Below are 14863 nucleotides of genomic sequence, written 5' to 3'. Positions count from 1 at the left end.
AACCTTTTTTGTTGTTGAAAAAAACAGCCCAAGTCTTAGTTCTGAACCATTTCTAAGCATCACCTTGTCAACGTTCTGGTCAGTTGCAGCATCTTTAAAGGAGCTGGTTTAAAGTTGTCAGAAGTAAAAGTGCAAATACGCTGATGGAGAGCCATCACCTGTGGGAAATGATTCACCAAACAATACTGAGAGGCTCATTTCAAAGTATAGAGGGCGAATGAACTGCAAACGTCCACAGTTTTACATGTTGAATTGATTTTCACATTATTTTCCATTACACTTAGGTATGTGTGACACAAAAGATCCCACGGCACTATTTGGAAAAAGAGCAGGAGAGTCCTGGCCAATATTTATCCCTGTTTGTGGGAGCTTGCTGTGTGTAAATTAGCTGCCACATTTCCTATATTGCAACAGTGACTACACTACAAAAGTACTTTGTTGGCCGTAAAGCGCTTTGGGATGTCCTGAGGTTATGAAAGGTGCTATATAAGTGCAAGTCTTTCTTTTCTATTTAAATAAAAAAATGTACAGATTTACAAAGAAGATAGAGCCATGACTATCTGACCTGAGGTCAAATGGCATAGAAACATAGAAGATAGGAGCAGGAGTAGGCCATTCGGCCCCTCGAGCCTGCTCCGCCATTCAATGAGGTCATGGCTGATCATCCAAATTCAGTACCCTGTCCCTGCCTTCTCCCCATATCCCTTGATCCCTTTAGCCTTAAGAAATATATCCAACTCCTTCTTGAATATATTTAATGAACTGGCCTCCACTGCCCTCTGTGGCAGATAATTCCACAGGTTCACCACTCTCTGGGTGAAGAAATTCCTCCTCATCTCAGTCCTAAATGGCTTACCCCTTATCCTTAGATTATGACCCCTAGTTCTGGACTCCCCGGCCATCGGGAACATCCTTCCTGCATCTAGTCTGTCCAGGCCTGACAGAATTTTATAGGTTTCGATGAGATCCCCTCTCAATCTTCTAAACTCCAGTGAGTATAAGCCCAATCGACACAATCTCTCCTCATACGTCATTCCTGCCATCCCAGGTATCAGCCTGGTGAATCTTTGCTGCACTCCTTCCATGGCAAGAACATCCTTCCTCAGATAAGGCGACCAAAACTGCACACAATACTCAAGGTGCGGTCTCACCATAGCCCTGTACAACTGCAGCAAGAAATCCTTGTTCCTGTACTCGAACCCTCTCGCTACGAAGGCCAACATACCATTTGCCTTCTTAACCGCCTGCTGCACCTGCATGCTTACCTTCAGTGACTGGTGCACAAGAACACCCAGGTCTCTTTGCACTTCCCCTTCTCCCAATCTATTGCCATTCAAATAATAATCTGCCTTCCTGTTTTTGCCACCAAAGTGAATAACCTCACATTTATCCACATTATAGTGCATTTGCCATGTTTCTGCCCAATCACCCAACCTGTCCAAATCGTACTGGAGTTTCACAACATCCTCCACACAGCACACCCTCCCACCCAGCTTTGTGTCATCTGCAAATTTGGAGATATTACATCCAATTCCCTCGTCCAGATCATTAATATATATCGTGAACAGCTGGGGTCCTAGGACCAATCCCTGCGGTACCCCACCAGTCACTGCCTGCCACTCGGAAAATGACCCGTTTATTCCAACTCTTTGCTTTCTGTCCGCCAACCAGTTCTCCATCCAAGTCAATACCTTGCCCCCAATCCCATGTGCCTTAATTTTGCACGCTAATCTCTTATGCGGGACCTTATCGAAAGCCTTCTGAAAGTCCAAATACTCCACATCCACTGGTTCTCCCTTATCTATTTTACCAGTTACATCCTCAAAAAATTTCAGTTGATTAGTCAAGCACGATTTACCTTTTGTAAATCCATGTTGACTTTGTCCGATCCTGTCACTGCTTTCCAAGTGCTCTGCTATTACATCTTTTATAATGGACTCTAGCATTTTCCCCACTACTGATGTCAGGCTTACCGGTCTATAATTCCCTGCTTTTTCTCTACCACCTTTTTTGAATAGTGGGGTAACATTAGCTACCCTCCAATCCATGGGTATTGTTCCAGAGTCTATCGAGTTCTGGAAGATGACCAGCAATGCATCTACTATCTCCAGGGCCACTTCCTTAAGTACCCTAGGATGTAGATTATCAGGCCCTGGGGATTTATCGGCCTTCAATCCAGTCAACTTCCCCAACACCATTTCCTTACAAATACTGATTTCTTTCAGTTCCTCCCTCTCATTAGTCCCTATGTTCCCCGACATCTCTGGGAAGTTATTTGTGTCCTCCTTTGTGAAGACAGAACCAAAACATGTATTTAGTTGGTCTGCCATTTCTTTGTTCCCCATTATAAATTCCCCTGATTCTGACTGTAAGGGACCTACGCTTGACTTCACCAATCTTTTTCTCTTCACATATCTATAAAAGCTTTTACAGTCAGTTTTTATGTTCCCTGCCAGCTTACTTTCATAATCTATTTTCCCCCTCTTAATTAATCCCTTGGTCCTCCTTTGCTGAATCCTAAACTGCTCCCAATCCTCAGGTTTGCTGCTTTTTTTGGCCAATTTATATGTCCTCTCTTTGGATCTTATGTTATCCCTAATTTCCCTTGTTAGCCACGGTTGAGTCACCTTTTTTGATTTATTTTTATGCCAGACTGGGATAAACAAATTCTGTAGTTCATCCATGCGATCTTTGAATGTTTGCCATTGCCTATCCACCGTCAACCCTTTGAGTGACATTCCCCAATCAATCCTACCCAACTCGCGTCTCATACCATCGTAGTTCCCTTTATTTAAATTCAGGACCTTAGTCTCTGAGTCAACTACTTCACTCTCCATCTTAATGAAGCATTCTATCATCACTGGTATTACTTCCAGGTTACAAAAGGAAGACCACCACAGGCATCACATTTAATGTAATTGTCAGTTATTTTGCTGTGGATGATTATGAAAATAAACCAAAGTAATTTTTCTGCCCTATTCCTACTTTCTCTTCTCCTCTCCTGAAGACATTGCTGCTTGCCAGTGTACAATTCCACACCTGCTGGCAGCCGCTTCCTCTTCCAAGTATCCTTTCTTCATTTGTGAGCTTAAAACAGTAAATGCTGGCAGGTTACTTGACAATTGGAACATCACAGCTAACTCAGGTCCTGTCATTAGTTGACAAACACATTTCCAGAACCAGTCACTGGATACCAGATAGCTGCAGAAACCGTGGGTGATTTTTCTTCCCCTCTCAGCCGTGGCTCAGTGGGTAGTACGCTCGCCTCTGAGCCAGAAAGTTGTGGGTTCAAGTCCCACTCCAGGGACTTGAGCACATAAAGCTAGGCTGACACTCCAGTGCAGTGCTGGGGGAGTGCTGCACTGTCGGAGGTACCGTCTTTCGGATGAGACGTTAGACCGAGGCCCCGTCTGCTCTCTCAGGTGGACATAAAAGATCCCATGGCACTATTTCGAAGAAGAGCAGGGGAGTTATCCCTGGTGTCCTGGCCAATATTTATCCCTCAACCAACACGGCAAAAACAGATTATCTGGTCATTATCGCTTTGCTGTTTGTGGGACCTTGCTGTGCGCAAATTGGCTGCCGCGTTTCCTACATTACGACAATGACTACACTTCAAAAGTACTTCATTGGCTGTAAAGTGCTTTGAGATGTCCGGTGGTCCTGAAAGGCGCTGTATGAATGCAAGTCTTTCTTTCTTTCTCAGGTCCAGGGGCAAAGAAACCACTTACAACATAGAAGGAAGTCGTTTGACCCATTGTGCCTGCGCCAGCTCTGTGGTAGAGCTGGTACAGCATCTCTATCATTATCCTGCTGAGATTAGAGACTAACCTGGGACCTTTATGAACTGCATGGAATAGTTCCACACTGGGCATGTACATTTATCAACTAAGGATTGTGGGGTAGGGGCTTGTTTATTAGACTCTTTAGCTTAGATTCTTGTTATAGACTTCTGAATTGTACAAGAAAAGAAAGAATTCTACATCTTGAAATGCAAAGTGACTAATATCACCAAACAGGTTTCGCACTACTCTACATAAGCTGGGGTTGAAAACCCCTCTCCCCTTGTGTACCCCTAGGACCCCAGCTGTTCACAATATATATTAATGATCTGGACGAGGGAATTGGATGTAGTATCTCCAAATTTGCAGACGACACAAAGCTGGGTGGGAGAGTATGCTGTGAGGAGGATGTCGTGAAACTCCAGTACGATTTGGACAGGTTGGGTGATTGGGCAGAAACATGGCAAATGCACTATAATGTGGATAAATGTGAGGTTATCCACTTTGGTGGCAAAAACAGGAAGGCAGATTATTATTTGAATGGCAATAGATTGGGAGAAGGGGAAGTGCAAAGAGACCTGGGTGTTCTTGTGCACCAGTCGCTGAAGGTAAGCATGCAGGTGCAGCAGGCGGTTAAGAAGGCAAATGGTATGTTGGCCTTCGTAGCAAGAGGGTTCGATTACAGGAACAAGGATGTCTTGCTGCAGTTGTACAGGGCCTTGGTGAGACCGCACCTTGAGTATTGTGTGCAGTTTTGGTCGCCTTATCTGAGGAAGGATGTTCTTGCCATGGAAGGAGTGCAGCAAAGATTCACCAGGCTAATACCAATGATGGCAGGAATGACGTACGAGGAGAGATTGGGTCGATTGGGCTTATACTCACTGGAGTTTAGAAGATTGAGAGGGGATCTCATCGAAACCTATAAAATTCTGTCAGGCCTGGACAGACTAGATGCAGGAAGGATGTTCCCGATGGCCGGGGAGTCCAGAACTAGGGGTCATAGTCTAAGGATAAGGGGTAAGCCATTTAGGACTGAGATGAGGAGGAATTTCTTCACCCAGAGAGTGGTGAACCTGTGGAATTCTCTGCCACGGAAGGCAGTGGAGGCCAGTTCATTAAATATATTCAAGAAGGAGTTGAATATATTTCTTAAGGCTAAAGGGATCAAGGGATATGGGGAGAAGGCAGGGACAGTGTACTGAATTTGGATGATCAGCCATGATCTCATTGAATGGCGGAGCAGGCTCGAGGGGCCGAATGGCCTACTCCTGCTCCTATCTTCTATGTTTCTATGTTTCTAAAGTTGCTGGGAACTCAGCACTTAATCACTATTGGGGGGGGTTTAAACTGGATAACCCCCGAAAATGGGCGTGGGGATCGCAGTCCGCGATTACCACGCGCTTGTTCATTGTGCTGCAGGAACCATGTTAAATTGGTGTTGCCTGCTGATTTACATGATTTCTGCGTGTAGCCATTTGCTGCACGCATCAGCAGGGAGCCTGATATTGCGGGTGGCTGACACTACTTAAAGGCAGCCTGCACCTCTTAAAGGGAAGGTGCATTGAGGCTGCAAGAAGTGGTGGAAGTCGTTTGAAAACTTAATCTGAACATGTGAGAGAGCATGCACCAAGATTTTCTGATAATACACTGGAGGCCTTGGTGCAGGAGCTGGAGAGGGGAGACATCCTGTGTCCGCGGGGTCGGGGGCAGGAAGCAGTGCCGGAGGTCAATGCCAAGGTGGGAGGATAGGCTAGCAGAGGGCGAGGTTGCACACTAGTTCTGCTGCAGAGGAGTCAGATGTGGACTTTGATAGCCCAGGCTACATAACCACATGCTTGGTGCACTGGAAAGCCTGCCAGAAAGCCTGTGCACATTGTCAAGGAGTCCAACTCCAACTTGGCACAGGACTTTGCGTAGAGCTTGGAACTGATCCAAAGATGTCTCATGCACTGGTCATCGCCGAAGCTGAGGTAAGAGAATTGCTCTCTGGAGACCATCAGCAGATATGACCTCCTGCTGGCCACGCTGCTCCCCCTCCATCTCCTCCCTCTTCTAGCAGCATGTCCTGCTCTGCATGGCCTCTGTTCATTCTCCAGTCATGTTCAATTCCCAGAGGAAGTCCTACTAGGCCACTCATATCTGGAAGCAACTTCTTCCAGCACAATATTTTAAATGAGATAAAAAGTACTGCACGACCAGCCAGATCACTCCCTGTAGAGTACTAAAACTTTAGCCAAGTATATAAAAGCTCCAAAACCATGTACAATTGCACCAGCAACCAGAAGAAATAATCCAGCAACTAATCAGTACTTCATGGTCCCTTTAAATAGCGCTGGTGGGGGGTCCTTCATGCCATTTAATGTCGTGTTCAGCTGTGCGAGGTTAATATAAGTCGTTGGAACGGGGAGTTGCAAAATGTCAGTGGTGGCTTCAAATCAGCGATACACACGGATTCATATCATGCTCTTGCTGTTCTGCATGGTGCCGGCAGTCGTTAGGCGCACATGCACAAACCCCTTTACCCAATGGTGTCCTGTGCACTTCCCGTCGAAAGTATGCACACACATCTTGGAAACCATTTTGAAACCTTAGGTGGCTGAGTAGTGCCTAAAAAACGGGTGCTACACGGTCCAATTTAACCCCCTAGATCTTACATTTTTATTGGGAGCTATTGACAACTAAGTTGCAATTTACCACTGTTGATACAATTCCCAAATATAAAGAAGGTTACCTCTGGGTTGTCATTGCCGACACAGATATTTAGATTCTGACCCCACATCCTCTCCATCACGAAGACCACCTACTTCCACCTCCATAACATCGCACGCCTCCGCCCCGCCTCAGCTCATCTGCTTCTGAAACCCTCATCCATGTGTTTGTTATCTCCAGACTCAACTATTCCAACGCTCTCCTGGCCAGCCTCCCATCTTACACCCTCCATAAACTTAAGCTCATCCAGACCTCTGCTGCCCGTAGCTTATCTCCCGTTCACCCATCTTCTTCTTCTCTCTTCTTCACCCCTGTGCTCGCTGACCTGCATTGGTTCCCGGCCTACCAACACCTCAAATTTAAAATTTTCATCCTGGTGTTCAGATCCCTCCAGGGCCTCACCCCTCCCTATCTCTGTAACCTCCTCCAGCCCTACACATTCCTCCAATTCTGGCCTCATGTGCATTCCCGGCTTCCTTCGCCCCACCATTGACGGCCGTGCCTTCAGTTGTCTAGGCCCTAACCTCTGGAATTCCCTCCCTAAACCGCTCCAGCTCTCTCTCCTACTTTAAGACGCTCCTTAAAAACGATCTCTTTGACCAAGCATCTGGTCGTCTATCCTATTGTCTCCTTCTTTGGCTTGGCGTCAAATTCTTTGTCTGATTACACTCCTGTGATGCGCCTTGGGGCATTTTACTATGTGAAAGGCACTATATAGATGCAAGTTGTTGTTGTTATCCAATGAGTAGATGAGCCATGTACATCAAGAAGGTCTGAAGTTTGATCTCTGGCCTGTGCTGAATTAGCTGGTATCACTTTGTGTGGCAGTAGAGGGTGCTATAATTGGCTTCAGTACCCATACGCTAGGAAAGGAAAAAGAACTGCTACGATTTCTGCTCCTGATCTCCATCTAGCAGCTTCAACTAAAAAAATGCCTGTATGGACATTGGGTGAGGACAACATTGGTTCTGAATAACCCACCATCCCTCACTGTTAGGTCTTGCGCATGAAGAATGGCAGGGGGCTGGGAACCTAAGTGTGGGCCCAGAATGGAGAGAAACAAAGCTGGAAGTGCAAGTTAGAAAAGTAGTCAGCAAAACTAGCAGGGAGCAGAAACAAAGGCCAACAGTAAAGAGGGTCAAAGTGCAGAAAAATATTAAACAGGCAAAGTTGAAGGCACTTTATCTAAATTCACACAGCATTCGCAACAAGGTGGATGAATTAATGGCACAAATAGAATGAAATGGGTATGATGTAATTGCCATTACAGAGACATGGTTGCAGGGTAACCAAAGCTGGGAACTGAATGTTCCAGGGTACTCAACATTTAGGAAGGACAGACAAAAAGGAAAAGGAGGTGGCGTAACGCTGTTAATAATGGATGAGATCGGTACAGTAGAGATAAAAGAACTTGGCTCGGCAGATCGTGATGTAGAACTGGAATCAGTTTGGGTGGAGCTAAGAAACAGCAAAAGGTGGAAAACATCGGTGGGAGTTTTGTGTAGGCCACCAAACAGTAGTGGTAATGTAGGGCACAGCATCAATCAAGAAATTAGAAGTGCATGTAACATGGAGGACTTTAATCTACATATTGACTGTGCAAATCAAATTACCACTAATGGTGTGGAGGACGAATTCTTGGAATGCATGCAAGATGGTTTCCTGGATCAGTATGCGGAGGAACCAACCAGGGGACAGTCTATTCTGGATCTGGTACTGTGTAATGAGAAAAGGCTAATCAATAATCTTGTGGTAAATGGGCCTTTAGGGACAAGTGACCATAATATGATTGAATTTTACATTAAGTTTGAGAGTGATGTAGTCCAATCTGAAACTAAGGTCTTCAATCTAAACAGAGGAAACTACAAGGGTATGAGGGACAAGTTGGCCATGGTAGATTGGGAAACTACACTAAAAGGTATGAAGGTGGACATACAATGGCTAACATTCAAGGAAATAATGCATAATTTACAATAAACATATATTCCTCTAGGGCATAAAAATCCAAAAGGAAAAGTGATCCAACCATGGCTAACAAAAGAAATTAAAGCCAGTATTAAGTCAAAGGAGGAAGCTTATAAAGTTGCCAGAAATAGTGGTCAGCCTGAGGATTGGGATCTTTTTAGAAATCAGCAAAGGGTGACCAAGAAATTGATAAAGAAAGGGAAAATGGAATGTGAGCACAAACTAGTGAAAAATATAAAAACGGATTGTAAAAGCTTCTATAGGTATGTGAAAAGGAAAAGACTGGCGAAGGTAAATGTAGGTCCTTTACAGTCAGAGATGGCAGAATTTATAATGGGGAATGAGGAAATGGCAAGAAATTAAATAAATACTTTGTTTCTGTCTTCACGGAGGAAGACACAAAAAACCTCCCAGAAATACGAGAAAACCAAGGGTGTGGCGAGAATGAAGAATTAAAGAAATTATTATTAGTAAAAAAACAGTACTGGTAAAATTAATGGTACTAAAGTCGATAAATCTTAAGGACCATGACCTACATCCTAGGGTTTTGAAAGAGGTGGCCATTGGGATAGTGGACGCATTGGTTGTCATCTTTCAAAATTCTATAGATTCTGGAACGGTTCCTGCAGATTGGAGGATAGCAAATGTAACCCCGCTATTTAAGAAAGGAGGGAGAGAGAAAACGGGGAACTACAGACCTGTTAGCCTCACATCAGTAGTTGGGAAAATGCTGGAATCTACTATAAAGGATGCAATAACTGGGCACTTAGAAACTAATAGTAAGATTGGGCAGAGTCAACATGGATTTATGAAAGGGAAATTCTGTTTAACAAACCTATTGGAGTTCTTTGAGGATGTAACTAGTGGAGTAGATAAAGGGGAACCGGTAGATGTGGTGTATTTGGATTTTCAGAAGGCCTTCAATAAGGTCCCACCCAAGAGGTTGGTGAACAAAATTAGGGCGCATGGAATTGAGGGTAATATACTAGCATGGATTGAGAATCGGTTAACAGACAGAAAACAAAGAGTAGGGATAAACGGGTCTTTTTCAGGATGGCAGGCTGTGTCTAGTGGGGTACCACAAGAATCGGTGCTTGGGCCCCAGCAATTCACAATCTATATTAATGATTTGGGTGAGGGAACTAAATGCAACATTTCCAAATTTGCTGATGATAGGTGGCAGTGTCAGTTATGAAGAGGATGTGAAGAGGCTTCAAGGGGATCTCGACAGGCTCAGTGAGTGGGCGAGAACATGGCAGATGGAATATAATGTGGATAAATGTGAAGTTATCCACTTTGGTAGAAAAAACAGAAAGGCAGAGTATTTTCTAAATGGTGAAAGATTGGGGAATGCAGTTGCTCAAAGGGACCTGGGTGTCCTTGTACATGAGTCACTGAAAGTGAATGTGTAGGTGCAGCAAGCCATTAGGAAGGCAAATGGTATGCTGGCCTTGATTACAAGAGGATTTGAGTACAGGAGTAAAGAAGTCTTACTCCAATTATATAGGGCCTTGGTGAGACCACACCTGGAGTACTGTGTACAATTTTGGTCTCCTTACCTAAGGAAGGATATACTTGCCATAGAGGGAGTGCAACGAAGGTTCGCGAGATTGATTCCTGGGATGGCGGGACTGTCGTATGAGAAGAGATAGAGTAAACTAGGCCTGTATTCTCTAGAATTCAGAAGAATGAGAGGGGATCTCATTGAAGTATACAAAATTATTACGGTGCTTGATAGGGTGGATGCTGGGAGAATGTTTCCCTTGGCTGGGGAGTCTAGAACCAGGGGCTACAGCCTCAGGATAAAGGGTAGGCCATTCAGGACTGAGATGAGAAGAAATTTCTTCACACAGAGGGTGGTGAATCTTTGGAATTCTCTACCCCAGAGGGCTGTGGAGGCTCAGTCATTGGGTATTTTCAAAACAGAAGTCGATAGATTTCTGACTAGTAAGGGCATCAAGGGATATGGCGATAGGGCCGGTGAATGGAGTTGAGGCAGAAGATCAGCCATGATCTCATTGAATGGCGGAGCAGGCTCGAAGGGCCGAATGGCCGACTCCTGCTCCTATTTCTTATGTTGTTATGTTCTTACTTGGGAAAAGTATTGAAGGCCATCCAGTACTCATGGAACAGTACTCCAGAAAAAAATGTCCTGTACCCTCAGGAGAGGAAGGGGAAAATATTGGTGGGATAGAAAGACATTATTAAAAAGACACAGGGAATTAAGATGCAGCACTGGATGTACCTCAGTAACATAAATGCAAGCTATAAATACCATGTCACCTACTGATTAATGCTCCAGCACTCAACTTCCAGGGTACTTACCAAACCATAAGCTTTTTCTAGAGCTCAAAAAATGTATTTTCTACAGAATTCTAATACTGAAACAACCAGTAGTCTACCATACCACACAGAATTAAACAGTTATGGAATATAAAGTGAAGTTTTCTTTTTACCAAGAACTGATTATACTTAAACACCAAATCCATTTTCCCCATTGACATTACGATCTTGATTTTTGTTTTTGCAAATGTTCTACCGTTCTCCGATTCCTGTTGCTGTTAAACATTGTTTCTAGCCATTTTCCATTTTGTCTTTAATTGCTTTATTGGGTTTTTGACCTCCTCACACCACAGCGGACCAGTTAAAAATCACAAATCCCCCAAATAGAAGGGTGAATGGGAAAAATTGAACTATGTACTTGCTTTTCTAATTTGTAAAAAAAAATTCCAGAAAAGAACTAATTTACACAACCACTGTCCCAGTTCTACTCTTATAGAAGACTGGAAGTTGAGGTCACTGTTTTGGGATTGAAAACCGGGCGAGGGTGTTTGGTGGGGGGACATGGGGGACATCACACTATACGTGAATCACTGCAGTGGATTGTACTGTACTTCACTCTGGGGAGTGCACTTACCCCACACCTCAGCCTGGATCTGCTCTCCGATCTATACAGGACTCTTTGGAATGACAAGCCTTTCTACAGTTAATAGTCTCCCATTCACCTCACTCCAGCTTTCGGTCCCCCATCCCCTTCCTCCAGCTCCTTGATTCCCACTCCCCTTTCTCACACTCCCTGCGTGTGCATGTGGAATAGTCAGCGCGCATTGGAATCATGTTTCTCACTTTCTGGGGAGTTGTCGTGACATTGGGTGTTTTATATGTAGTTGATAAACTGTTTTGTTTTTAAGTGGCTGCAACGTGTGAGGAGCACCTTATTATTGTGTTGCCTTAAAGGCTGGTATATATGGCCTAAAATGATCCATCATCCCCATAAGAAGAAAGTATATCAACGGAATACTTTAACATGATTTTTTTTGTTCTTGGTCCGTGGGTGGCACTCGCACGCCAGTATTATTGCCCATCCCATTGGCCTGAGGGCATGAAGAGTCAAACGCACAGTGTGGGCTTGGAGTCACACTTAGGACGGACCAGGTAGCAGTGGCAGGTTCCCTTCTCTGAAGGACATTAGTGAACCAGCTGGATTTTTATGACAATTTTGCAGCTTTCATGGCCCTTTTGTTTCTGGTGCTAGGTGACAAGTTATCAGTTTGATTCATTACAATTCTCAAATTGCCACAGTGGGACTTAAACTCATGGCTGTCTCAATGTCCCACCAATAAACTGCACATGTGCTGAAGTTTGAATGGCCTGAGCAAACTGTTAAAGGGGCCGTGTGGCCCCCCCAAAAAATTAGGGGGAACATTGCTCATGACCTCTGCGTTGCTAGGCCAGTACCGTAACCAGTAGTCTACCATACCACACAGAATTAAACAGTTATGGAATATAAAGTGAAGTTTTCTTTTTACCTGGTCTTGTGTACTCATCAGCCTCCCTGTGAACCAAGTCTTTGACCCTGTTTCCATACAGGAGCCTGGTGTCGTGATCATAGGCTTTAAGAGTTTCGCTGGAGCTGTAGGATTTCTGAGTGGGCACTCGGCACTCGTCGTTGTCTACTGACGAGCTTGTGTAGCGCCGCTCTTTGTCGCGCCTGTTTTTCGTGAGGGAGCAGTAAGGCCTGCGTTCTTTCACATCCATACTTCAGGCATTATGTGTCCAACCTTCCACTGTCTCGCTCTAATCTCCTCTCGACGCTCAGCTCAGCAAGACCTGGACAAGACAAAACGAACAGTGGTCACAGAAAGCAGGTGCCTTTGCCGTCACTCACTTTCTCAGGATTCAATTTTCTATGTTGCTAAGAGCCCACATCTTTTCCAGCAGACACGTGGAGCAGGAATCGTCTCACAAAGCGACTCATTGAAATGCAAAAAAATGTGGACCCATGTTTTTAACATTTGAATTTTCCCCATGACTACAGCATCACCTGCAAAGCCCATCCCTGAGGTAGTTAACAGATCAACTGACAGTGTCGGCACTCTTCATTTTCACATTTGTGGCAGCTGAGAAAGGCAATGAAACAAGGGAACGTTGAGGCAGGTAAAAGGATTAACAAATGAGTCAGTCATACAGAGTCATAATGGCACAGAAGGAGGCCATTCGGCCCATCGAGTCCGTGCCAGCTCTCTGTAGAGCAATCCAGTCAGTCCCATTCTCCCGCTCTATCCCCGTAGCCCTGTAAGTTTAATTCCCTCAAGTGCCTATCCAGTCTCCCCTTGAAACCATGTTTCTATAAGGAGTTAGATATATTTCTTAAGGCTAAAGGGATCAAGGGATATGGAGAGAAGGCAGGGACAGGGTACTGAGTTTGGATGATCAGCCATGATCTCATTGAATGGCGGAGCAGGCTCGAGGGGCCGAATGGCCTACTCCTGCTCCTATCTTCTACGTTTCTATGAGTGTCTCCGCTTCCACCACTTCCATCAGCAGCGAGTTCCAGGTCCTCACCACTCGCTGCGAAAAAAGTTTTTCCTCACATCCCCCCTGTATCTCTTGCCTAAAACCTTAAATCTGTGTCTCCTAGTCCTTGTACCATCAACTAGTGGGAACAGCCTTTCCCCGTCTAGCCTATCCAAACCCGTCATAATCTTGTACACCTCTATCAAATCACCCCTCAACCTCCTTTGCTCTAGTGAAAACAAATGTAAGAAGTCACACAATACCAGGTTATAGTCCAACAGCTTTATTTGAAATCACAAGCTTTCGGAGCGCTGCTCCTTCTTCAGGTGAAGTGGAGAAATGCATAAAGACACAGCTTATATAGTTATAGTTATAACTTATATAGTTATAGTATATAACTTATATAGTTATAGTATATAACCTTACCTGTAAACATCTGACATGATTCTCTGACTATATAAGCTGTGTCTTTATGCATTTCTCCACTTCACCTGAAGAAGGAGCAGCGCTCCGAAAGCTTGTGATTTCAAATAAAGCTGTTGGACTATAACCTGGTGTTGTGTGACTTCTTACATTTGTCCACCCCAGTCCAACTCCGGCATCTCCACACCATAGTGAAAACAAATCCAGCTTCTCCAACCTGTCCTTGTAGCTAAGGTCCCCATCCCCGGAAATGAGAGAGAATGTCTCCATTTATATGGAGAGGCAAAGATGGGCCTCAGCTCCCTGTTTTGGTTTGGTTCCAATATGGCAGGCTTAGCACCGTTTCAATGACAGCAAATGTCAAATTAATTTGGGGTTCACAGTTGTCATTCAAAAAAGCGCATGTCCACACCAGTATATCAGTATAAAAGAAGCGTTCACCTTCCTGCCAACATAACTTCTCTATGTCTCAGAGATTGTAACTGGTTTAATAATTGTGGGGCAGTCTTGGAATTTGATTAACGAAGCCCAGTTGCTTTCACAAAGTTGATGCAAGTTAATTTAAATGAAATTACCTATTCTCTCATTCACATTCCAGGTCTCCCACAGTTACATCTCTGTGCAGCATCTTCTCGGATACTGGGGGGATTCAACTAATATGGGGGTCTGTAAATGGGTGTGATGGCAGTGCTGGTGACTGATGATGTGCATAGCTGGATTTTAACCCGACACATGATGTGAAAAGACAAACTGCGTTGGAAACTGCTTGAGCAAGCTTGCCGACATAGGGAACTGATGCCACACATTTAGTGGTCCAGAAAAGAAGGCACCTAACCTGACAGCTGATCATATAACCCATGAAAATCTGCATCGACAGTGCTGTCAGAGCTCCAGAGGTCACCTCCTTTTATTGGCATATGCCGTTGTTTGGCGATGAAGCCATTCATTTACCATTGACATCACTGGCCTAATGTAAAACGACCCTGTATGGACCACCAGAAATAAGTCCCAGAGGTGGTCACTGACGTAAGAAAACTACTAGGCACTTGGTCTAAGCATTAAACAAAGCTTTAATCAACTGTTTTACAACATGGAGGTCTAGTTGTGTCCTTCACTAGTTCCGGTTAAGAATGTCCTGCGCAAGCTGGGCCCGTGCCCGAGTATTTATACTCTCCCTGGACAGCGCC

General features: G+C 44.5%; 1 protein-coding gene across 11 annotated transcripts in view; it reads right to left on the bottom strand.

Annotated features, from left to right (window-relative positions):
• tenm3 (teneurin transmembrane protein 3) overlaps positions 1-14863 on the bottom strand; it is a 2019778-nt gene that overhangs the window by 583407 nt on the left and 1421508 nt on the right. For all 11 annotated transcript variants that reach the window (XM_085979187.1, XM_085978950.1, XM_085979196.1 and 8 more), the window contains one exon: positions 12266-12566. In XM_085979187.1, coding sequence (XP_085835313.1) covers positions 12266-12494 — 229 coding nt within the window. In that variant the 5' untranslated portion in view covers positions 12495-12566. The remainder of the gene's footprint in view (positions 1-12265; positions 12567-14863) is intronic.

This window comes from Somniosus microcephalus, chromosome 1, assembly GCF_052327205.1.
Source record: "Somniosus microcephalus isolate GS21.2 chromosome 1, FLI_Smic_1.0, whole genome shotgun sequence".
Taxonomy (NCBI): Eukaryota; Metazoa; Chordata; class Chondrichthyes; order Squaliformes; family Somniosidae; genus Somniosus; species Somniosus microcephalus.
The sequence above is the reverse complement of the archived record's forward strand: the minus strand, read 5'-3'. Positions and strand labels throughout refer to the sequence as shown.